The sequence below is a fragment of the Engraulis encrasicolus genome, chromosome 19 (assembly GCF_034702125.1).
Source record: "Engraulis encrasicolus isolate BLACKSEA-1 chromosome 19, IST_EnEncr_1.0, whole genome shotgun sequence".
Classification (NCBI taxonomy): domain Eukaryota; kingdom Metazoa; phylum Chordata; class Actinopteri; order Clupeiformes; family Engraulidae; genus Engraulis; species Engraulis encrasicolus.
The window spans coordinates 18938502-18964242 of NC_085875.1; the positions used below are offsets into that span (position 1 = coordinate 18938502).

A 25741-nucleotide genomic window follows, 5' to 3' on the forward strand; every position below is an offset into this window, starting at 1 on the left:
AAAGTTCAGGCTCAGGATTTTTTTTCACTATCACCCCTGACACACACACACACACAGTTTAGTACTTTTATTTGGATCTCCTCAAGAAAGCAGCATTACAAATCCAATTAGTGGAAGCAAATTTCATAGCAATCAGTAGGGACTGATCAGAATCATAGGGTCCTATGCAACACTCACACACGCACACGCACACACAAACACACACAAGACAGAAGCAGAATATAAGTATACTATGTGTTTGGTTAGCGGGTGTTTTCCTGTAATGTTAGAAGCCTTTTAACATTTGTTTATTGATGTTATCTTTTGTATGTCGCAGGCGAATGCTGCTGGGAAGAGGAGCCGAGATGTGCTACCTGAATCAGCTGCTATTGGTAGCTGTTCTGGGCTGGCTTTTCCAGGTAAGCTTAATCTACATCTTAGATGGTAATGCAATTTTTGGTTTATAAATGCTGTATTCTTGTTGTTTACGTATATTACTGAACGCTATTCTGTCTGTTTGTAAACATACCCACAAGTGGTTGCCTTATTATATTCTTCTTCTCTTCCGTCTCAGATTCCTGTGTTTCCCGAAGACCTTGTGTTCAGTGAAGAGCTGGACTTCAGTGAGGAGACTGTGGCTGGCTCTCAGGGCTTGGTAATGTCCTTTTTATTGCAACAGTTTGCATGGCTAGCTATGATGTGCTGTAGTCACGTTTCTAGTAGTAATGGCGGCCCATGCGTATATGCTTCTGTGTGACATGTGCACTTAATGTTTAAATGTTTTGTATGAGTGGAGATCACTTGACTGCACACTAGGGATGGCAAAACTTGAAAAAACTCTTAACCGGCTACTGAGACTCATTAACCGGTGGTTAACCGGTTACCGGTAAACTTAAATTTTACAACGCTCGCGTGCCTGATATGCACAGTACTGGGGTTTTTTTTATTTTTATTTTTCACACAAGCCTTTTTTTTGGTGGGCAGACAGGACCTGCCATGTTCAGCCACTGTTGCCAGATGGAAAATGCTGAATTATCGTACTAAAACCTCAAAATTATCGTTATTTGGGGGCCTTTTGGGAGGAAATTATCATTATAATTATTATTATTATTACAACCGGTTAACCGGTGGCAGAAAATTTTAACCGGTTAAAGTTGATCCGGTCGACTATCGGTTAACCGGTTACCGGTTAACATCCCTACTGCACACCAGATCTACCTTTGGGTACCAAATGAAACTCATCTCATCTAGATCTAATCTAATACCTCACAGCTAAGGCCTGGCTTTTCTGTAGCTATGCCGAGGTCACATTTGTACTGCCGGCCCATATACTTGCCCCATATGCATGACTTGCCCCATATGCCTTACCTCTCTCATCTCCACAGGACCCCCTGCCCCTGGTGGACCAACAGCTGCTCTACACCTGCTGTCCGTTCTTAGGCAAGTGGAACGTCTTCTCTTCACGGAAACTAGAAAAAAAGAAACAACATAGTGGAATGTTGTCTGGCTTGTTTTCTTACAAGTTCACCTAGAAACTAAGTTGTGCTCTGTTGATAGTATTGCATTTTTTTGTTCATTGTGCAGGATTATGAGAACATTCAACTCCACAGCATCTGTTAACCTGATCTTTTTTGGAAATTAACACTTACTGTAATGTGTACACGACAAACGGACAAAACGATCAAGTAGTTACAAAACGATCAAATAATAACTTGGTGTACAGTAAGTCTTTTAATACCTGTAACGCTGTCAGGAATTTTTATCTTTATGGCGATTGGTTATGATTGACAGGTGAATTCCGGAAACTGTTGGCGGCCTTTGTGGCAGGCAGCACAGGCAAGAGTGGAGGCCTCATCCGCAAGATCACACCCACCTCTGCGGAACCCAGAGACCCAGCCCCAACACGCTCCCAGCAGAAACTGCAGGTACACTACAGCAAAAGAAACTGTTATAACTATCTCATGCCGAACATGTCAATGACTTGAGGGCCTGTTCAGACTTTCTGTTAAGGTTTCAAATTCTATTGTTTTCCTAAAGAACAATGTGGTATTCAAATCTATCTCAACCTGTTGGATTTTTTGCATAGCTGCTGTATGCATAGCTGCTGTGTCCCCTAAGTTTGAAATGTCAGTGGTAAAAAAAATCAACTAACGATTTAACTTTGCAACACCTTCATCAGCAACTGCTTTCTAATCGCTTGGATTTCAGAATACTGGTCATACGATTTTGGAGGCAGGAAAGTTATACTACTTACTCTGCTAGAACACAATGGACACAATAACCCACAAGGGAATTATAATCCACAAGTCAATTTGACCAGTTGCATTGCGTACAACCACTTTTTAAAAAGTGTTTCAGAAATACTCTTGGGATACTTGAATTGCAACAGTTATTGAAAATAATGCTCGCTTAAGTGATTGTGCATCTGGTTTTGGCTTTTGATTTAGATGTCCAAATTGTAAGGGGTGATCCCACATAGCAAGCGACACATTTCAGCTTCTAAAATGTTGAAATATGGCCAGATGTTTTTGGCATATAGACGAGCACAAAACCACATCCTGACTTATCGCCTACATGCAAAGTGAATAAATTGATTCAGCACTGGTGTATAAATTGAAAACATTTTATATCAAGAAGCTTTTTGGCACACAAAATGGGATTATATCTACCCGTTTGGCTAAGCCAAATTGTGTTTCAGTTAATTTATTCAAGTGTGTGTAGGCATTGATTTTCATCTTGACATGTTTTTTCTCTAATGCTGTCTACAGTCAATCAAACCCCGGCATAATAATCCTGCCTCTCGATTTCAACAACAACAAATATTTTTTGTCTGGTTTTCTTTCATGGTGTCAGTGTTTCCTTTTTTTCAGGAATATTTTAAAATAATCAAGATGCAACGTACTAACCATCCTTCTCGATTCCAACAACAAGCAGTATTTTGCAGGGCTTTGAACCGGTTCAAGGAACGAAAACGAAAACCAGAAACGTTTTGTATTTTACAGGGAACAGAAACGAAACCGGAACCGCTATTATTTTTTATGTTCTGGAACGGAAACACTTATTTAAAAATAATGGTAACCGGTTAATACCGGTTAATACCGTTCCTCAAACAAAAAAAAAAGTAATTATTTTCCTGTGACATTCTCTGACTGAATGGAGAGAGAGCTGTGGATTACAAAGTCTCCACACCATATCTTAAATAAGAGAAACCACTGTCATACAAAAGGGCAGAGTTTCCATTGTATCAATGTAAGATATTGCAGAGAAGCGCGTGTAAAGCGCACCGAGAATGTTCAACATTATTGGGCATCCATGGCTTCTTCAAGTATGCACAAACTCACAATGTCCATCATAGTGCTCCCCGTATGAGCGTAATTTTAGGTGTGGATGGTTTTCCAAGCCAAACCTACACCTTTTACACGCATTTTCATCATTGAGGTTTATTCTCCGCTTAGGTCGTCCCTGAACGACAAAATTCTGGAGGATATTCTTTTCATCCGCTTGAATAAACAGTTTGGAAGTAGGCTGACTCATTTGCACTTCCGTCTTTCTTGGTTAATTACCGTCAGTTAGGCCTATGGAGAGTAATCAGCTGACAGGAACGAAATTAACCGTTCCGGGAACAATATTTTTTTGTTCTAACCGGTTCGGGAACGTCAATTTATTGTTGGAACTCATAACCGGAAACGTTATAATTCCGTTTCTGTTCGGAACGGAACGTTTGGAAAAAAATAACGGTTCAAAGCCCTGGTATTTTGTCTTGTCTTTGATGGTGTCTGTCAGCATTTTTAAATGCAATGCTTTCCATAATCAAACCGTGTTATAATAACCTTTCAATAACCTATAATAAATCTTTCTTGATTCTCTGAGTATTTTGTCTTGGCTCCACCAAGTCTTAGCTGGGTTCTGTTTCATGGTGTCTGTCTCTGGTGTTTCATCATGCATGTGGTACATGCTGCTCTTCCTCTTCCTCTTCCTCTTCAGATGGAGCTGGAGCAGGCCTTCTTCCACAACCAGCCTCCCTCGCTCAAGCGCACCGTGGAGTTTGTGGCAGAGCGCGTCAGCTCCAACTGCGTCAAGCACATCAAGTGAGTCTTGATGATACCACCCACCACCCACCCTCTCAGAACAAACACTTTTCTAATGAAATGAAAAGAAAAAAAAAATGAATTAGTATACAAATACACATTTAATAAAATGAGTTAATATACATCAACACTCCACAGGGCAACTGTGAGGTTGAGGTTAGGTTCACTTTGAAACTATGTTACTGTGCAGGGCAACTCTGGTGGCAGAGCTGGTGAAGGGTGCTGAGCAGACCCTGAGAGAGGCGCTGGGGACGGACAGTGGTGCCAACGTGGTCAAGCTGAATGATGCCATCTGCACCCAGCTGTGTGAGAAGGGCATGGAGGCGCTGGGAAGAGCCACCAGGCAAGTAGGATGCAGAATATGGCCTCTTTCCAACATACTCATCCAATCTCCTCGACTTAGCCATACTCCAGTTACACACTTAATGTGTGTGTGACTCTTTGCTGCCTCAGTCACTCTTTTTTGCTATGTGTCTCGGCGTCTTCCTCTCTTTTTGTGTGTCTACTGGGCTCTGTTTCTGCACATCTCTTTACCCTGTGTGTGTGTGCGCGCGCGTCCTTGTCCGTGTCCGTGCGTCTGTTTGTTCATGTGGCTCTGTGTGTGTTTTCTGTGTGTGTGTCCTAGGTTCTGCAGTGAGAAGGGTCCAGAGGCCATACGGGTCCTGTTACCTGAGGAGACCTCCCCAGCAGTGAGTTACACACACACACACGCAATCACACCCACACACACACGAGCTCACCCCACAAATCACCTTTGTGTTATTTAGCCCCATGATTAATTTCTTCGTGATATGGCTTTTTAATGGGTATCATTACCACACATCGCAGTGCCGAGCAGATGGCAAGTCAACATCGGAATATTTATTGGCCGGTCGCTGCGTGCTGGATGTTAATTGGCACTTACATGGGCTGTCATGCCGTCTCGTCTGCGAAACAGCCCCCGTTTGTCTCTCAACAGTTCATCTGTAGACGCATTTGTCAGCAATAACTTGAGAAATTGTTACTGCCGAACTGTGTGTTACAGCCAACAATGAATTTGGGTGTCTGGGCATTATCATTATGGGTCTGTGTTTTTGCGTCTTTGTGTGAATACATTTGGCTTTGTTTGTGTTAAAATATGTACGTTTGTGTCCGTTTGCGTCTATGGAAATGTCTTGTGTTTGTTCAAATAGATGGGGCTTTGTGTGCACGAGGATGTGTTCATCCATGGCCTTCAGCATTTCTTTGGATGTGTGTGTGTGTGTGTGATTTAAAGTTCACACGTGTTGTTGCAGGTCCTCAGCACTTCGGAGAGCATCACCACTCGGCTGGCCACAGAGAAAGCCTGCACTTGGCTCTCCTCCAATATCACAGGTACCATTTCAGAGTGGATCCTGTATGGGTAGCAGGGTTAGCTTCAAACATGATAATCCATCATCGATCATAATAGTTGATCGTGGAACTATGTGGCTGTTCCAGCACTAACATAGGTTAACACATATTTACAAGTGAGAAAAAAGACAATGAGCCAAACACTTGTGCTTGCTGTTTCAGCTTTGATCAAAAGGGAGTGGAAGACTGTGTTTGACCGTGTCATGAAGACGCTTCCCAGCTTGCCACCCACGAACCAACCCACCCAGGGGACAGCAGGGCCACAGGCTCCAAGCTCCACAGACACACAGAGAGGGACCGGAGGACAGGCCCAGGCCCAGGGGCCAACTGACTGCCCCCCTGACTGCTCTCACCAGGCTCCCAGAGCCTCCAACGTCATCACTGAGATCAAGGTGAGCATATCGCTAGGTTACGCTACCACTGTTCCATCAGGGCATTTTAAAGACAAGACCGGTCCACCAGGCATTGAGAGAGACAATAAAGCTTTTGACAACATTTTAGTCATCTAATATGAGACATCTTGACCCATTTGAATAGCTAACATGCTTCATATTAGTAATATCTGACTATCTTGAAGAGGCCTCCTGTAGAGGCATGAGGACTGATACCATTGAGGGAAGGGCCAGGCCAAAATCAACGGTCCACCTGGCAAATGCCATATGCCAGCTCATTGGTGTGCGGTTCTTCCTTGTCATACATGAACTTCATTCTTTGACTCTGCACCCAGCAAAAAGGAATTATAATGTGCGTGAGATCTGAACGGAATACAGCCATGAGTGTCATGGAGCAGCTGTGACCGAATGGTTAGGGAGTTGTTCTTGGAATCATAGGGTTGCAGGTTCAAATCCAACTCTTCCCAGTAGTTATGAGCGTGTGTGGTCTCCCTTCGTCTTCATCCATGGCGGATCTTGTGTGTTTGAAGTCCATCTCGACATAGGGACTAAAGGGACTATAACCAATACCCCTGTACCCAAGTATCTGAGTTGCTTTTAGATAGACGTGTCTTCTAGTAGTGATCGACAACCTGAATTCATTAGTTTCAATACAGTCAGCTGGTTGAAACCAGGTCATTTCGAGTGTGTGGCACTGGATTGTAAACTAATGAGTTAGGCCTTGAGCTATGGCCCCAAATTTTGGCCATCGGTGCCATCTGGGGGGAGGAATGCTACCAATTTTTTTTGGTAAGGTATATCCCCCCACTACTAGAAAAAGCCTGATAGCAGTCACTGGGTGGTAGCGAAACCCCTTTTTTTGGCTCTTGAAGTGACTACCCCCCTCTATTAAATTCCATTTTTGAATTCGGATGCATGTCTAGTTCAGGCTCATTTCGTGGGGTATTGCCAATACTCCATACCATGGTGCCTGGTATTACTGGAAAGGGGACCTTTCAGGCTTTCATTTAAGATCATTGGTGAACCTGTCTGACATACACAGAGGTCACAGCACTTCATTAAATCAGACATAGCTAACATTTTCCAACAACTCTTGGCTAAACTGTCTGCTTTGGTTTATCTCTGTGGCGTGAAAGAACACCAAGGACACAAAATTGGACAACCTCAATACTCTTTGGAGTCTGCTGATTCAGAAAATGTATAATATGCCCATACAATTGTTATGTATGCGTTTGTGAGAGCGTTAAATTTGAATTGTGCAACCAGCAAAAGTCTTCAAAATAATAGCCAATACATGCAGGTCATCTGTTGGAAGTATTGGGCCTTTTTCCTTCCAAAGTTTCTGCTTGGCATCACTGCTTGGCATTAGGCCTTCATTTAAGATCATTACTAAATCTGTCTGACATACTCAGAGGTCACAGCACTTCATTAAACCAGAAATAATAATAACAAATATCGCCTAAACTGTAGGCTTTCTTTAGTCCCTACGTACTGTAAACCATGGGAAAACATCAAGGACACAAACCCCAACCATTTCAATACTCAAGGCACTCTGCTAATTCAGACAATGCATGATATACCCATACAATGTATTGTGAGAGCCTTACAAAAGGCCATAATGACCATTAATATGACATAATTTAAGTCCAATTCTGTCCTATCTCTTTATAGACGTAAGGAAATGTAAGGAGACATAAGACGTAAGGAGATAAAAGAGATGAGCGGGGGCATGGGGAGGCACTGTATGTACAGTAGATGTAGAGTTAGGGGGGGGGCAAGGGGAGAAGTAGGGGTGAGGTGAGTGGGGGAGCACTGTTGGGTGGGGGGCAAGGCCAGGGTAGTGGAGGAAAGTGAGTGGAGGGCACTGTTGAGTGGGGGGAGGTGACTGGGGGGCACTGTGGAGTGTGTGGGGGGGGGGGTAGTGGGGATAGGTGAGGGGGGGGTAGTGGGGGTAGGTGAGGAGGGGGGCACTGTGGAGTGGGGGGTAGTGGGGGTAGGTGAGGGGGGGGGCCTTAAAGGAAAGTGAGGGGGGATGGGGAGATAAGACACTGTAGGGTGGGGAGAGGAGTGGGGGTGAGATACTGTAGAGCAGGTGGGGGTAAAGGGGGATTCATACTTGGCGTGACTGGTGTAAAGGGGGATTCATACTTGGCGTGACTGGTGTAAGTCTCCTTCATACTTCACTCGCGACCTCACTAGCGACCTCACTCGCGCCATCACGTGACCCAAAATGACGTCACACGCCGTGGCGCAAGCTGCCGTGTCGAGACGTCGTGCACCCCACATTTTTTGTAACATGTCGTGCGCCACCAGCGACCATGCAGATAGGCAGACAAAGCAGGAGTTGCGAAGAGAGGCTACAACTACTGTAGGCTACTACAGAATGGATCCTGCACCATTTTGAGGATAATAAAATGTCATAGAGAGTTATTTTATCTTCTCTCTTAAATGTTGTTCAGTGAAACAATTGTTTACTTTGTTCAGAAGCACGTTGTGTTCGGCGATATATTTAAAAATTCTGCCGCCAGAACAATGCTCTCACATGGTCTTGGAATGATCTGGCAATGTAGGCTACAACAAAAAAATATATGTTTCAATGTGGTAAGTCACAAGTCAGACGTTCAGTAGCCCTACAGCAGCCGTGTTTGGCTTTCTATTTTATACATCCGTAGAACTCACGCTGCGAGTTGCGAAAGAAACTGCCGTTTCTCTCACGAACAGCAGAGGGCACTTCCGACAATGCGAGCGAAAGCCTTCTGAAGTATGAATAGTCTGTCGCAAGTGATGACGTCATTAATGGTTCTCGCGCCACATGCGACAAAATGCGCACGTGAAGTATGCAGAGCCCTTAAGGGTGGATAAATGTTAATGATAAAATATTTGGAATAGTTTCAGAAACGTCTACCATATTGAATGTTGGAGGGAATTTGAGATGCCCTAGTTTCAGCAGTGTTGTGTATATGTTTAATTGAGCAATTTTTGACCACTTTCTTTAGGATATGTCACGGTGGCAAAATCGAAATTCACCTTCTATTGTTCAGCCATTCTCATATCGGACTGTGTGACAACTAGCCTAGAAATCTAGACGCCCCTAGGGGTTTGGCGTGGCCAGGCTATGTGACAACATCAGCATCTTCAAAATCACCCGTAAACAGTGGCTGAAAACAAACCAGACCTGCTCCTATCAATTAATAGTATGAACATTGTTTTACTCTGGATATATTTGGTGTTTGTGGTAAAATGTCATGTCTACTGTAATGCAGTATTCTTTTTTTATTATGGCTACCTGCCTTAGGACTACGGATGACATTTGGCAACTATGCAAATACCAGCATATTTATATTGATGTTTTTTTTAACTGATGTATTGATTAGTGTGTATTGTCCTAATCAAATGAAAGAAAGAATGAATGAATTAATACATTTGTCCATTAGGCAATAGGAAATAATTGTGCTAAAAAAAGGAACCGTACTCATCAATGAATATTATAGGCTTACGTCATTGCAAGGACCATAGGCCTAGTTATTTCAGCAGTTGACTGTCTACAGTATGTGCCATTTGACCATTGTAGGAGGACTATTCTCTGCTTCAAGGAAGCGAAATCAAACTTATTTTTTGTTTGTTTAGTCAACCTTTGGTAAAATATCTGTAAGAGAATATAACAGAGAAGTGCTGAAAAAAATAATCTACTATGTAGTAGGCCTATATTATGGCCCCACAGTATTGAGAAAAATGCATGAAAGTCATCCATTTTGGGAAATAGCAGCCATATTGAATTTTGACACAAATTTCAGATGGCATCAAGTTTGAATTTCTTCTGCTCACGCACACGCACGCACGCACGCACGCACACACACACACACACACACACACACACACACACACACACACACACACACACCTTTTCTCTATGGCAAAAAATTAGCCTTTGAAATTATCATGTGGTGAAGGGCTACCATATTACATTTTGGGAAATATTTTTTTTCAATAAGCTTTTTATTTCTTTCAATAAGCTTTTGGTCAGTAATCTGTGAAATGTCTGGCAGGACAATATGTCTATTATTAAGCAGTGCTGTATGTGCAATTTGATCATTTACTGACAACAGTACCATTTCAAAGCGGATTTATACATTCTTATGCACATACATTCATACTGTATGTAGGCCTATATACACTATACATACATATATTCATTCATTTTTCTTTTTATCCAACATTTGTATGTATGTCTGTAAGGAGATATTACAGAATTGGTCAGAAAATAGGTCATTAGGGCCTTGAGGATCATTACGGTCTTTTAAAGGCTCCTGCAAATATTGTATGGGTACATTATACATTTTCTGAATCAACAGCATGCCTAGATTTTTAAAATCATTTGGTTTTGTGACCCTGATGGTTTCCCATGGTATAGGGACAACATAAATCATACAGTTGAGGTGGAATTTGTGAGAAATTACTGGTTTAAAGGATAACGCCAGCCAATTTCAACATGCATGTAATGCTCACACTACCCTGGACTTGTCAGTACCAGAGATTTTTTTTTTTCTTCAGCCTTTTCCAAGATCCTGGTCATTGTAATGGGGGCAGGTGTTACCTTTTGGGAAAATATTTGGAGTAGGCCCATGTTAAGATTTTTTTTAAATGTAAACAAAATCTGCCCCCATTAGAATAGCAGCATGCAGCATCTCCGGGTACTGACAAGTCAAGGGTAATGTGAGCAATACAACAGCATATCGAAATTGGCAGGAGTGATCATTTGAGTATTTGGGGGGGGGCTTTTCAAGCCTTTATTTTTTGTTTATATGAGACAGGACAGTGAAGGAGGTGACAGGAAGCGAGTTGGGAGGGAGAGATGGGGGAGGGTCGGCAAAGGGCACGGTTCAGAATCGAACCCGGGTCAGCCGCGTATACAGACCAGTGTCCTACCATTAGGCCACGATAGGGCCGAGAAATTATTGGTTTAATGACCTCTGTGAATGTCAGCACAAACATTGGCAGGAAAAAAGGCCTGATATTTCCAGCTAATGACCTGCTATATTGGCTACTATTTTGAAGACTATTGGTGGTTACACAAGTCAAATTTTAGGCCCTCACAAACATATACAAAATAATTGTATGGGCATATTATCATTTTCCGAGTCCACCGAGTATTGAGGTTGTGTAATTTTGTGTCCTTGGCGTTCTTTCATGCCACAGAGATAAACGAAATCAAACAGTTTAGCCAACATTTGTGATAAAATGTGACCTATGTCTGGTTTAATGAAGTGCTGTGACCTCTGTGTGTGTAAGAAACATTCGGGAATGGACTGAAATGAAAGAATGAAAGGTCCCCTTTCCAGTAATACCAAGCGCTATTGTATAGAATATTGACAATATCCCAAGCTGTCCTGGACCTTCTTTCGTGCAACTGCACTACAAAATGCTCTAGCCATCATTGTGTTTGTCTGGTAAATGGCCTCAGGTGCACAGACATGTGTAAACTGAGAGTGTGCGGAAACCAGGCAACCATAGACAGTTCAGATGAAGGGGATGACATGGAAGATGAAGAGTATTGACGACGAAATAATATAAATCTATATGAAACTATTCTTTCATTTAACATATTCCCTTTACAACATGTTTCTTTATTGGCTTGTAACCCCTTGTATATGGTCTCAGTCTATTTGTTTATGAAATAGCCTGTATAAAATGTTGTATATGAACATTTATCTAAATTCTGTTAATGAGATACCATATTTGAGTGGTTTAAGTAAAGTGTTACCCAATGCCCTATCATTCCAGGGCCTACCATCTAGATTGTATTTCTTCACATACAGTACAACAGTGTTTCTCAAATTTTTCGTGCCATTCCCCCCTTCAGAGGAAGGGTGTCTGTCTGCGCCCCCCTCGAGCAAAATGGTTACGAAAATACAAATAAATAGGCCGTCGTGAAGTTTATTAGAGCCTGATATACACGTACAGTATGGCCTATGTTCTCTAAATATTAGTGACTTAATGGCAAAGCAGAAAAGTATTAAAAAAGAAAAACCTTCTGACTTCACGCGCCCCCCTAGGGGGGCTTCTGGCCCACTTTGAGAAACACTGCACTACAATAATTGAATACTTTAACAACTTGTGAATGTTATGTACATTCACATATGAACTACAGTATAAACAAAGTTTGTTTAAGTAAAGTGATACCGGCATTGTATTAGTCCATTCTATTGGGTCCGATTTTGAAGACATTTTTGCTGGTTGCACAAGTGACATTTAAGGGTCTCACAGACATATACTAAATGATAGCATGGGCATATTATACATTTTCTGAATCGGTAGAGTGCCCTGAGTATTGAGGTTGTTAACTTTGGTGTCCTTGGTGTTCTTTCATGCCACAGATGTAAACGAAAGTGCACAGTTTTGGCACAATTTGTGTGAAAATGGGAGCTATTTCTGGTTTAATGACGTGCTGTGGCTTCTGTGTATGTCAGACAGATTCATTAATGGGCTGAAATGAAAGCCTGAAAGGTCCCCTTTCCAGTGATAACAAGCACGATGGTATAGGATATTGGCAATACCCCCAACATAAGCCATAACTACATATACAGCCGATATAAAAAAACAGTATTTATTATAGGGGGATAGTAACTTCAAGAGCTGAAAAAAGTGATTTCGCTACCACCCCATGACTGCTATCAAGCTTTTTCTACTAGTGGGGGGATATACCTTGCCAAAAAACATTGCTAGCATTCCTCCCCCCAGATGGCACCGGTTGACCCCTCGGCTCATAGCCTAAGTGGACTAGTGGGCAGCTCTGGAGGTGGTCTTAAGATCAGAGGTTCGTCATTTCGAATCCCACCCTTTCCACTCCCTTCACATCCATGGCGGAAGTGCCCTTGAGCAAGGCACCCAACCCCACCTTGCTCCAGGGACTGTAACCAATACCGTGTAAATAACCAATTCGCTTTGGATAGAAGCGTCAGCTAAGTGTAATGTAATGAATCCAGGTTACCCAGCAGTGTAAGGCCTACAAAGGGTCATTTGATAAGACATGTTACTAGTCACTTTAACCAAATAATGATTGTGTGTTTGGCTAGTAAGATGAACACCAACTAACCAATTTGACTGGTGAAGAAAACATTTGATTTAGGAAATAACATACCACCCTTGCTCTTTGGAGTTGTGGTGCATGTGGGGTAGACTGCAGTTTTCGGTTGAAGCTGGTTGGAGTGACTTGTTTGTTTCCCTTGCACCACAGAAGGTCTAGGCCACTACAGGTGGTTTGAGTGGCAGATAAGCAGTTACCTAAGTAGTCCCTGTCACTCAAAAACGGAAAGTAATCCGCATACTTGAACCACGCACACTCTGGTGCTGCCTATTTTTCTTTCTTCCTGCTGTTTTACAAGGCACATTATTTAGCCACTTCCATTATACCGCTCCCACTGTGCTTTCATCATCCTGTCGCCAGCAAAAAGAAAACAAACTCATTAAAATCTCACACATGGCAAGATAAATACTCCCCCCCCCCCCTCCACCACGAAAACAAAAAAGCTGTCAGATGAAAACAAATCAGCTGTCATACAGTACGCCAACCAAGTGCGCACATTAGTAAACAATAGCCCAGACAGGCAGACCTGGCCACCCCCTCTGAATCAAGCTCTCGTCTCGTCGTCACACACGCTCTTCCTCCTCCCCACATCTGGTGGTTGTTGTCGCTGGAAGACAAAACAACTTCAAGAGAAAGTTGTCCTTTCATCTGTGACTGCTGAACTAACTCTCACAACAGTGGCTAATGGGAGGGCTAGTGTTGGTGTGTCATAGGGAGATGTTTGTGTGGGAGGGATGCGGTGCTGTATGTGAGTATGTGCATGTCGACTCGACATGTGGTCCTACATCATGCATGCTGCTAATGTGGGGTACTTGCGCTTCAACGTCTTCCTGGTGATTTGGGTACCTCAGAACAGACAAATCTCTTTTTTTGTGATTTAAAACCATAACGCTAATGAAGCATATTGTTTATGATGTTTTTTCACATCTCTCCCGTTAACATGAACAGTTGGAAATAATGGTGTTAACTTAGAGATGGCTTTGAAGGAGTGTTCCATTACTGTATATTGCATTGTTGATTCATTTATTCATGTAATTAAGGTAGGCTTCCTCCCTACTATGCTGTACTATAATGCTATAATGAATTATGAACTATAATGAATGAATTATAGGCCTGGTGTTGTGAATTGGCACTTGGGCTGAAACATATGGTCTTTCCCCATGCAATTTTCAAGTCAAGCTAGGTCCAGTCATATTTATTGTCAGCTTCTTCGGTTCTTCAGTTTCTCTCTCTATCAGATGCAAAGACATAGACATACACAGGTCTGACATTAACAAGACAGAAATTACTGCATAAGACGGGACCAATATTAATAATAAAGTGAAGTAATAAATGACAACTGAACAATGACCTTTGTCCACTTCAAATTAGATTTGAATTGCATTGAAGTGTGCTGTGTGTCTTATAGGAAGTGTTGAGCATTGCAGTGGGACCCAGGGCTGAGGAGGAAGTGGTGACCATCCAACAGCTGCAGACTCTGTTGGACAGAACCAAAGACACACTGCGCTGTCGAAAGGTACATTAGCCAGAGATCAGTGCACTACACTCTACACTGAAGTATCTCTATAAAAATACATCATGTAAGATTATTAAACTAACTTATCAATGCACTGCTGTTTTCCCCACACTAACTCATGAAACCTGACTAACTTACTATGTATCTGCAGGTGGTTATTTGCAGTTGATGTATGTTTTTTTCAGCTTTTTTTCCCTAGCATTTCTCTCATCTGCTGTAAGCTGACATTAAACAAATCAATCAAACAAGTCACAGCAAACAAATTGTATCAATCAATCAAGTCACTCAAAACAAATGATTGTGCTACGCAATGTCAAATGAGGTGCTGAAAGAGACATCCCAAAAACAACTGAAAATAAATGTTAATAGAAGCTGAATAGTGCAATCCATCTTTCCTTTCAAACTGGTTATTTCATTGGAGACCCACTACGAGAGAGTGTGGTATTCTTAACTTAATGACTTACTACACAATCAAAGAAAGCAAACAAGGTGTTTGTACTTCTGTCATGAGAGATGTCATCGCCTTGCCATTTTATTTTATTCTTATTTCTCTGAAAAAGAAAAAAGGTGTTTGTGTTTTTTTTTATCTTGCTGTATGTCATCCCTTGAGATTTTATCTTTACTCTTATTCCTCTGCCTTTTGTTCTTCTCTGTGTAGTTTCTGTCCGTGGTGCCGGAGCAGATGCTGGTGCGATGCACAGTCATGTTGGCCTGCAGGCTGGGTGAGCAATACAGATCAAACACCACACTGACGTACACTGTACTGCACTGACTCCGCAGTCTACACACTCTCACACTCTCCTGGGTTTTGTCTTCCATATATAGTTTGTCGGTTTCTTTCTGAATGATTTTCTGCTGTTGTTTGTTTATGCAAAAAGCACTGGCCATGTTTAAGCAACACCTTAAGACACATCTCTTCCTGGAGGCTTATGGCTGCTAGTTCCACAAGCACTTTCACGCATTCACACACATGCTCACACACTGACGCGCACACACACTCACACTCTCCAACACAACACTCTGTGAAGCGTCCTTGGGTGTTTTGAAAGGCGCTATATAAAACGAAAGTATTATTATTATTAAATGTATTGAGAGTTTTTGCCGCTTTTATGGTTGTGATTTACTTCTTTGTCAGCAAGCGGTCATTTCTTTCTTTCTTTCTTTCTTTGTTTCTTTCTTTCTTTCTTTCTTTCTTTCTTTCTTTCTTTCTTTCTTTCTTTCTTTCTTTCTTTCTCTCTCTGTCTGTCTGTCTGTCTGTCCTTCATTTTTAATTTCTTTCAATGTTCCTTTATTTCAATTTTCCTTTTGATGTTTCTTACTTTCGGCTGTGTTGCTGTGCGTGCGTGCGTGTCCACAGTATCAGGAGAGTTGCCTCTGGCCAGCCCTGTGGAGGAGGGGGGTGTGCGGGCTCTGCTGGAGCAGCTGGTGAGCCTGTGGGAGGGCAGAGGCCTTCCCTTCATCCTCCCTGCCCCCCTCCACCTGCTCTTCTCCTCGCCCACCCTCACAGCCACGCTCAACAACACGCACGCAGATGTGAGTACCACTACTCACATTACTCAATTCATTAATAATCTGAATAAAGTGAATGAAATCAATTACGCACAATAACCTGAGTACCACATCCCATATGTTAAATTTAATATTAAATAAATTACTAACAATAATAACATTTGAAATCAGTGATGGGGCCGTCATGGCTTACTGTATGCCTCGATTGCATCAATTTATAACAGTGGTTGATCTGCCTCCTTGTGTGCTGCTCTCTGCAGAGTGAGTGAACACAAGCTGTCAGTGCAGTGGACTGCGGCATTGTCTTGGCAGAGTATTCTGCAGCTATGAAAAGTTTTGGAAATGTGCCAATATGACTGGGCATGTCTTAAAATCTGCAGATCAGCTGTAAAATAATATTAAAGACATTTGAATTTAATGTCAAGACCACTTATGGTTTTTAACAAACTTGAATTAGTTGAAGCTGTGCTTGACTTGAAACACTGGCAGGGAGTATTTAATCCATATACTGGTAAGGAGTATTTAATCCAAATGTAGAACAATTGCACAAAGTTCAATAGATTGTACTACAGTGGTGCTGTTTTTATTGTAGATCTTTTCAATGTTAAAGCTCCTTGCACTGATATTCTGAGACACGTGGGTACATGAAACAGCAGGGACCAACCTGAGGGGGCAGCCGTGGCTCAGTGGTTAGACCACTGGGTTGGCAACCCAATGGTTCCCGGTTCAATGCCCGACCGGACCACGGCTGAAGTGCCCTTGAGCAAGGCACCTAACCCCCACACTGCTCCCCGGGCGCCGCTCAGCAGGCAGCCCACTGCTACGGACTAGTGTGTGTACTTCAATGTGATTCACTAGTCCAAATGGGATAAAGTGCATAGAAAGAATTTCCCCTAGGGGACCAAAATTGGCTCCAATTGGTCTGGTTCTCTAACTCTTTCCTACCTCTTCCCTCTTTTCTGGCATCCCAGAACTGCCACAACTTCAGAGTCTTGCTCAGTCTGCTTTTGGAGAAGAGACTTCTGGGAAAGGAGGACATGGCTGCACATTGGAAGAGCTTACTCGATCTGTCCTGGACCATGGTAACTGTTTGTTTGGTTTTATTGTCTCAATTTGTGTGACAATATACATAACTTGCTTACGTCGTGCATACCTAAGCCTCTACCAGCATGTTATGGTAGTACACAATGAAAGTGCTTGGTGGTAACATGGAATTACAAACTTTGTTACAATGTGTTCTTCATGATAGTGTTACACCTTTAATACAATGCAAAGTAATTTTGTAACCTTATCATCTGTGTAGATCAAAACAGCAACCGGCTGTGTGGTTACTGCTCCAGCAAAGCTCTGTCCTCTATGCTTTTGTTCGACGTGTAATTTTTTAGCTCATTATTGAATGATAATTGATTGTGAATTTTCTATATGAATATTGATTGATTGATTGATTGATTGATTGATTGATTGATTGATTGATTGTGTTCCAGGAGTCTATAGAAAAGCTCCAGGAGCTGTCCATCTCTTCTGTCCCGTCGTCCCCCATCTCACTGCCGGGCCACAGAGACGTCCTGCAAATCTCCCAGTAAACCAGCAGAGGGAGCCATCTCCTCAAGGCAACTCACAGGGTGTGGACTAGAGCCTGGTGCGATGCAGAGAGGCGTACCGTTACCAAAGACAACGCAAACTGGAGCACAGCCTCTATTGCTACGGAGTAACTGTGTGAGCCAATTAGAAAGAGTTGAACTTGTGTTTGGCCCCTGCGATTGGCTGGTTTGATGGTGGACTGTGGAAGTTGCTTTTTCCCTTGTGCTACTTGGACGAGGCTTTGCTACCATCGCTCATGAGCTGATGTCATGACTCTTAACGATGCCATTTCCTCTTGGGTCTCCACTCCAGATCTGAGGGCCGTGATTCTGCTTGCGGTTTGTTTTGAGCTGCTGGCAAGGACTTGTGCTGTCGGTTTTATGAAAAGTGCCTGTAGAATGTGTTGCTGCCAAGCGATCTGCCTTTGAGTCATAAAATTGTACTCTTTGTTTCCCTCCCCTCTCACTACTTGCTGAATACATGTAGCCAATCACGCTCATTTTAAACAATAACAATCTCTGTCCAAGTTCCGTTATACCTTCTGCTGTTCTCTTTTTGGACATGGGTCTTCAACTTCCCTTAACTCCATGGACCCCGTCAGAAGAACATGGAGATTTGAACTGTAATGTGCCAATTTGTTTTTTCACTACCTAACATTATCTAGCCAAAGGAGGGATACTCAGCATGGGAAAAGAGGAAGGAAAGGGTTATTTTAGGAGCAGTGTTGTGTTAGTGTCACTGCTGGACTGGTCAGTTCCACAGGGGTACTCCAAGAAGTTGGTTCAGAAGCAAACCAGGTTAAGTCAACCTGTTGTTAGTGGTAAAACCGCTAATAAAAGAGTCCAGAGTCCTCATTTTCTTTACTAAATGATAACTGAAGGCTATCTATTAGCAGGTTTACCACTTTCTGTAGGTTGACTCAGCCAGGCTTATTGCTTAACCATGTTCTCGGAATGCACCCGGAGGAGGGAGATGAGCAGATCAATAGGAATCGAACAGGGTTCATTGGGAAATAGAGCTCTTGATAATAGAATAATAAAGTTTACGGGAAGATGGTTATTTAATTTTTTATATTTATATTTTAATAGTATGTACTACTAATTATGTTTGTATTGTCTTCTTGTTATAATACTTAACGTTTTATATGAATATTCCACTGTGCTGCTTATGTTAAGTTGGAATGATTCGCTCCTAAATGCACAGAGATGCACTTGTGATGGACTTAGTTCATGTGGGACATGAAAATATTTCAACTGTCAGCTGCTTGTAAACTATTGTAAAACAAGTTTTAGGATGTTTCTATTCATAAATAAAGGTATTTTAAAAGTTGAACTGAAGTACTTCTGCTTTTTCCTTTCACAAGTAGCCTATTATTACAAGTTTGTTACTTCTTACCTACTCTCAAAACTATGCCTGTTCTAGTTGGATAAAGCTGAACTGTGAATTGCAATGACTATTATTTAGCAGGTAAATATTGAAGTCCAAGCACTGTGGGGAAAGGTAAAGCATTTCGCCGACATTGAGTGTGTTGATCTTCAATGCTCAGTTTTGGGAATGATTCAATTCCTAATGGAATTCTCTGGAATTATTATATGGCTATAATGTGATGGTTTAATTGCGTGGGAAGCTTTTGAAGAATTTTTTACCAAGACGTTGTCGAGACACTGTCCACGGACAACGTCTTTATCAATGTTGAAAGTAGGGGGAGGCATAGTTTACTAGAGCTACTCATAATAACAAACTCCCCAAGCGCAGCGTGGAGACTGTTCTCTCCGCCCTCGCCCGCCAAGTCAAGTCAGCCTACCAGCAGGAAGTCCTAGCGCACTCACTCGCATTCAGTCATTCTCCGCCGTGACCTGGGAGGACATGGGCTAATTTCACCCGGTCGATCTAGCATGCATAACTGGACTAAATCATCGGTTCATCGGCCCCATGCCTTCTTCAGCAAGCAGTCGCAGCCGTGGGAATTAGTGAACGAGCGAAGTTCGAAGTTGCCGTCAGTTCAGCGGCTGGAGTCCGCTGACTGGAGTCGGCAACATGGCAAACGTTAAAGTGGCGATTCGCGTGCGTCCACTCAATTCAAGGTGATTATTGAGTCACTTATTGATTGTAGTTCTATGGGTAGCATGTGTGTCGTCTCATTTGAATTGACAGCTTGTTTAAACATCATCAGAAGAGGCAAATGGTTTAGCAAGAGGCGGCTACACGGTGCCATCTGTATTGCGCCACGGAGAGGTTGCTAGGAGAGTGGAAAGCTTTGACAGCAGAGATTCGCGCCAGGTGTCGCGGAAAAAACTCAAGCTTCATTAGCTCTGGATTTCACCTTCTAGCGTGATCAAAACATTGCTTGCGGTCATTAGCGTATAGACATTTTCCGATTGGGAGCCAGTAGCTTCCAAGAGCATGTGGTTGACTTCGCCTTTGTCTTTGGAAGTGAAACTGTGTCACTCACTTCTTGTCATTACAAAGTGCGTAAACTGAGGCGCACGAATCTCGCAAAATCCAGAATTGTAAGAGGGGAAAACGATCACGGAAGAAATAACTTTTCATTAAAAGTTAAAAGTAGGCCTAGTCTAGTCTATATACGTGAATTTTCAATAATGATACAATGTAAAGCACAACTATTGAGAGGGCAACGTTTTTCAACTTCCCTATTCGTCACACTGTTTCTGACATTTCTGCCCACTTATTGGACACCTGAATAAATGCAGCACCCACCCCCTATGTCTTGGGCTCTATTCTTTATTCAGCTTGTAAAATACTCTTGAGCTTAGTTAACTAGTTTCATTCTTGTGGGCTCATAACACTTTGGCCTCCATATAGCCTACCAACCCTCTCCACACGTTGTCTAAATTACAACAGCATGTTGCACTCTGTAGCCTTTGATGGATGGTATAGTAGGCCTGTGTGTATAGCTAAGCCTATTGCTGAACCACTGAGTGAACCTAATGGTGTCTCTGCACTCAGGATGTGGTCATTCTGCAAATCCTCCCTCCCTGTTCCATTTAAATCATCTCCCACATGGCTTTTGCATGACAATCGGTGACTTTACAGTGAACTGTCTGTGTGATACAAATTCATGAAAAGGCATCGCAGTTATCGCAACACATGTTTTTGTTTGAAGAGAGATGCTATTTTTGAATGTAAGCCTACTTTTTCCATTTCATTCGCACTACCCTTTAAGAGATCCCAGAGGAGGGCTACTGTATGGTGCTTCAATAATAACTAGACTTGGCTTCAATAAGGGACTGGAAGTTTGTGGTTGCTACTACAAAGTGTGCTCTACCCAAAGACAATAGCGTAACTACAGGGTTGAGCATGACGACAAGTGCTTATTCATGTCATTTGTTACAAAATACTTTTTTTCCTCTTTCAGTTGAGGGCTTCAAGTAGTTAGTTCTTTTTTTTCTTCTCTCTCTTGCGCTCTCGCTCTCTCTCGTTCTCTCTCGTTCTCTGTCTCTGTCTCTGTCTCTGTCTCTCTCTCTCTCTCTCTCTCTCTCTCTCTCTCTCTCTCTGTTTCTTTATTTTTGGTTTTGATTCTTGGTGCCGGCACCGGCTCGGAGGCCCGGTGCCCAGCATCTTGAGGTTTTGGGCAGGACCAGTGTTGCCCAGGGATGGATTATGGCTCCATGGGTCCCTGGGCAAGACAACAAGAAAGGCACCCCCTCCATGGAGTCACAAGTTTCCAAAAGTTATGGCGGGGTCGGTTAGTGAAGCTGTTAGAAGACCTTTGTTGTTCTTGAGGACTCAGGGGTTTCTCACCCAAGAAAATGTGAAAATAAAGACGTTAAAAGTGCAATTTCAACGCAAACTGAGGACATACATAACGGTATAAAACAATAATGAAGTGGTGCTTTTCGTAGCGCAGAGGTTTGGGCTTCAGGGCCCCCTTGGTTCTTAGGCACCTAGGCCTGTGCCCTGTAGGCCTGTGCCGTAAACAGTCCTTGCCATTGCCAACCAGGGCCAGTGTAAGGCCTTGTATTTTTAGGGGCTGGCACAGGCTGACTGAGAGCAGAGCAGAGCCAGAGCAGCAGTAAGGCTGACCAGCCTCTCTCCTTATGTGTGAGAGCAGGGCTGAGAGGACGAGGAGGAGGAAGGAGGAGAAAGACGACCCTCCACAGAGAGACTCTCACTCCCAACAGTCATCGACGCAAACCCACACTGCCTCTCCAAATGATTATTTTTTTTCCCTTTCTTGTCTCTACGTACTTGTGTGCGTTTATCACCCAAGGACTTTTCTCATTCTCTCTTTCCGACACACACACACACACACACAGTTCTGCATTCTACGCTGCAGAGCTGTGGCTGTGATTTCAGGGTCTTGCGTCAGCTGGATCGACCCGAGGAGCCGGCAGCTGAAGAAAACACACAGCTGTCCCCATTTTCCTTGCACTCTTTCTTTGCCTTCTTCTTCACGCTTTCTCTCTCTCTCCCCCTTTCCCTCACTTTCTCTCTTGTCTCTTTATCTTGCACACTCTCTTTCTCTCACACACATAAACACTTGTGCTGCCCACTCTCTCACTCACTTTATCTATCCTTCCCTCTACCCCCTCATTCTCTTCTTTTTTCTCTCTCTCTCTCTCTCTCTCTCTCTCTCTCTCTCTCTCTCTCTCTCTCTCTCTCCCACACACACACACACACACCAGTCTCTCCTACACTGCCAATGTTTTTCTCTTAGACAGACACACACACACACACACACACACACACACACACACACACACACACACACACACACACACACACACACACACACACACACACACACACACTTTCACTTTAACACAGTTGTTCCCTGCCCCTCTTCCTCAATCTGCCTTGCCCACTCTATCGTTTCCCTGTACCCCCCCCCCCCCCCCCCCCCCCTCTCTCTCTCTCTCTCTCTCTCTCTCTCTCTCTCTCTCTCTCTCTCACACACACACACACTACACAGATGTCTCCCCTCAGCTGTCTTGAGCCATATTGGAATGAATGGAGAGCTGCTTACGTTACAGTCAGTCAGCACGACTCTTCCTGTGTGCAGAGCGTTTCTGCAGCACAGATGGAAAACGGCTCAAATCATTACGCTCATTACTCCAACACAAATCATTACGGCCATTAGTCAAACAGGTACGTCAGCAGCAGCAGCACCAGCTGACAACAGCTAGCTCCATCAAAAGCCATGATGCAGATTGCCGTGCAGTTTTTGAAGATCCTAAAAATGAAAAAAAGTGAAGTGAAAGCCCATCTGGGAAACTCCAACTCCCATTGTCATTCTGACACCAGCACTCCACACCACACAAGTGTTCACTGCACACAATGAAATTGCATTTATGCTTCACCCTGCATATTAGAATATGGCATGGACTTTTTTGTCATTGAACAATTACACCAGTGTTGCATATTTCATTAAATTGAATGCCCTCGCTTAGCTAATAGAATACAAAAGAATGGATTTCTTTGTCGTCATTCACACACACTGTACAATGTACCGGTAATTGTAATTACACAGAAGTTAATGAATTGTTTGCCTGTTTTCTCAGTATCCAATAGCACATTATCAAGTACATCACAGACGTGACGAAACGGACATTAGAATCTCATTGCATGTTTAAGTTCAGAGTGGATATGTTATTTATGATAGGATAGTGATAGAGGGACAGGAGAGAGAGACGGGGAAGGACCGGCAAATGACCCGTACAGGAATCGAACCCAGCTCGTTGGCATAGTAACCTAGTGCCCTACCGTTAGGCCACGGTAGGGCCTGGTTATGGCTTTTTTTGGTAGGATTTTTTGGATTCTCCATGAGAACAATGGTCCCCCTGAGAGCAGTCGGTCAAAGACGTACACATGACTTCACTCAACGCTAATCAAGTGTATCAGTCAGTCGCCAAGACACGAGAGCGATGGAACTCGTGACGATAGAATATTATTGTGCTTCTCATTAAGATTCAGCTGTTATTCATGAGACAGTCTGCTTTCATAGTGGAAGTCTTTGTTGCGACCGCTTGCATACTTTTTCACTTCACATTTCGGGGAGGTCATGTGTCCTTCATGCTTGTTTCAGTTGTTGACCCCATCCTTCACCCAAGCAGGAAACCGCCATGGACTCTCATTGAATGACGTGTTTTGTTGCTCTTGCATATGCAGTTGTCTGAAGCATATGTCCGTCATGTTTGAAAACATTTGAGTTTGTATTTGTTTTTACCGATTTGTTTATCAGGAGGTGGTTTTCCATGATGTTTTAACACTAAGCAAAACTTCAGCCATAAACATGATGATATACAATATGAGAGTATGCTGTTCACAGTGGTGGTATGTACTGTATGTATATTTAACCTTCCCAAAAGCCATCCAGAGTTAACCATTTATGGAGAAGAGAAATAACAGTTGTGTGTTGTATGTGTGTTTTCCCAGAGAAAGCGCGGATGGCGGCCGACTGGCGGTGCAGGTGGAGGAGAAGGTGGTGAGGGTGAAGAACCTGAAGGTGAGTTTTAATCTAGAATCATAAGCATAGACCTGCACAGATAGGGATGAGGCCGGGGTGCTAAAGCACCTGCCCCTTTTCCCTACTGGACAAAATATGACCTGCTGAAAGTTTTTTTGGGGTTTTCTGTCACAGTAAACTGTGGTCCATGTTGACATTACCGTCTACAAATGCTTGATGATCAAAAGCATGTGACAATAATTTGCCTCACAAAAATAGCCTAAAAAATAGCCTCTATAGCGGACAGACAGACTGGTAAACATACAGACAGACTGGGTCATTGCAGTACCTGGCCTGACCATCTCCGGGAGGCCAGGTAACCTGAAAATGACCCAGGATCCCAGGTCAAAAATTGGAAGAGAAGACATGGCTTGGTCCTAGCATAAGTAGTATAATGTATTTCATGTAAACTGTAAATTGTTGGTCTCCCTATGAAAGACCATTCCCCAAAACTTGGAGGAGCGAGTCACACTCTGGGTGAACAAATCATAGGCTTCCCACCTGCTACAACATACCACACTGACTTGGAACAAGTCTTCAGGAATGCTTTACGAAACCGAGTGAGTGAGAGAGAGAGAGAGAGTGAGCGACCAACCGACAAAAATCTCTACCTCTATATTTGTGTGTCTGGCCGAAAGCCTTTGTTTATGTTTTGCAATGGGAGGAGGTCAGTGACAGGCTGTCAGAACAACAGGAAGTTTATTGAAGGGAGACGGCATTTCCTGTCTGATTACAGGCGTTTGAAGCACACACGCATACACACTCACAGTCACACGCATGGGCACAATGACATCTAAACAAACATTACATGGCCTTGAGTGTGTGACAGAGTCGCATACCTTTACACTCGACACAGGCTTTTGGAACCTGCTCTGTTGGATGTCTGTCCGTGAGAGTTTCCCTATGTGTGTTTGCGTGTGTGTGTGTGTGCGTGTGTGTGTGTGTGTGTGTGTGTGTGTGTGTGTGTGTGTGTGTGTGTGTGTGTGTGTGTGTGTGTGTGTGTGTGTGTGTGTGTGTGTGTGTGTGTGTGTGTGTGTGTGTGTGCACGTGTGTGTGTGTGTGTGTGTGTGTGTGTGTGTGTGTGTGCACATGTGTGTATGTGCACGTGTGTGTCTGTGCATGATAATAATAATAATAATAATGCATATGCAATGTTCATGAGCTTGTCGTTAGGTTCCACAGCTTTCACTCAAAGACCACTGCCCAACTTGCACAATACTGAGAATCAGAAGCAGGCATTTTGTTGTATAATATATTCTGTCGACCAATCCTTGACTACAAAAATAATTTGCGATACAACTGTAAATCGTTTCATGCAGCCACTGTGGTCCCAACATAATATATGCTTTGACGCATCATGCATAGTTAAGTGAACAGGGATAAATTCAATCAGTAACAGTAACCACATTGCAATGAACCATACGGATGCTTAATTACACAACTATGATAGTTGTAATGTGTTAGTATTAAGAGAAGGAACGGCTTACTGGGTATGCATGAAAAGGAAGTAGGTAGCAAGCGTAAGGGAGATGGAGAAAGTGAGGCTGGTCAGGGTTATCTGTGGGACATGGAGGAGGCTGGATGAAGAAAGAACTGATCATCCTGGAGGGACCAGAGAAAAAGAAGAGTTTGTGTAAGGGGGTGAATTAGATGAAAGTTACACAAACAGTGCCTCAGTGCCTCTCCCCTTTCAGGGTAGATGTTAGTGTTTGTGTATTAAACACTGTAAGGCATACAGTATATAGATCCTACACA

The 25741-nt window shown here is 43.0% G+C and overlaps 2 protein-coding genes across 3 annotated transcripts in view; both read left to right on the forward strand.

Moving 5' to 3' along the window:
• Window positions 1-18852, forward strand: part of cdan1 (codanin 1) — a 30778-nt gene extending 11926 nt beyond the window's left edge. Inside the window, exons 15-28 of the mRNA XM_063183749.1 lie at window positions 317-398; window positions 554-634; window positions 1365-1419; window positions 1771-1904; window positions 3964-4067; window positions 4258-4410; window positions 4693-4756; window positions 5342-5420; window positions 5601-5830; window positions 14323-14430; window positions 15089-15152; window positions 15788-15963; window positions 16911-17021; window positions 17424-18852. Of these exons, the coding sequence (XP_063039819.1) occupies window positions 317-398; window positions 554-634; window positions 1365-1419; window positions 1771-1904; window positions 3964-4067; window positions 4258-4410; window positions 4693-4756; window positions 5342-5420; window positions 5601-5830; window positions 14323-14430; window positions 15089-15152; window positions 15788-15963; window positions 16911-17021; window positions 17424-17522 (1540 nt within the window). The 3' untranslated portion in view covers window positions 17523-18852. The remainder of the gene's footprint in view (window positions 1-316; window positions 399-553; window positions 635-1364; window positions 1420-1770; window positions 1905-3963; window positions 4068-4257; window positions 4411-4692; window positions 4757-5341; window positions 5421-5600; window positions 5831-14322; window positions 14431-15088; window positions 15153-15787; window positions 15964-16910; window positions 17022-17423) is intronic.
• A 458-nt stretch (window positions 18853-19310) lies between these two features.
• stard9 (StAR-related lipid transfer (START) domain containing 9) overlaps window positions 19311-25741 on the forward strand; it is a 70080-nt gene continuing 63649 nt past the window's right edge. For both annotated transcript variants that reach the window (XM_063183750.1, XM_063183752.1), the window contains exons 1-2: window positions 19311-19604; window positions 23917-23986. In XM_063183750.1, the coding sequence (XP_063039820.1) occupies window positions 19558-19604; window positions 23917-23986 (117 nt within the window). In that variant the 5' untranslated portion in view covers window positions 19311-19557. The remainder of the gene's footprint in view (window positions 19605-23916; window positions 23987-25741) is intronic.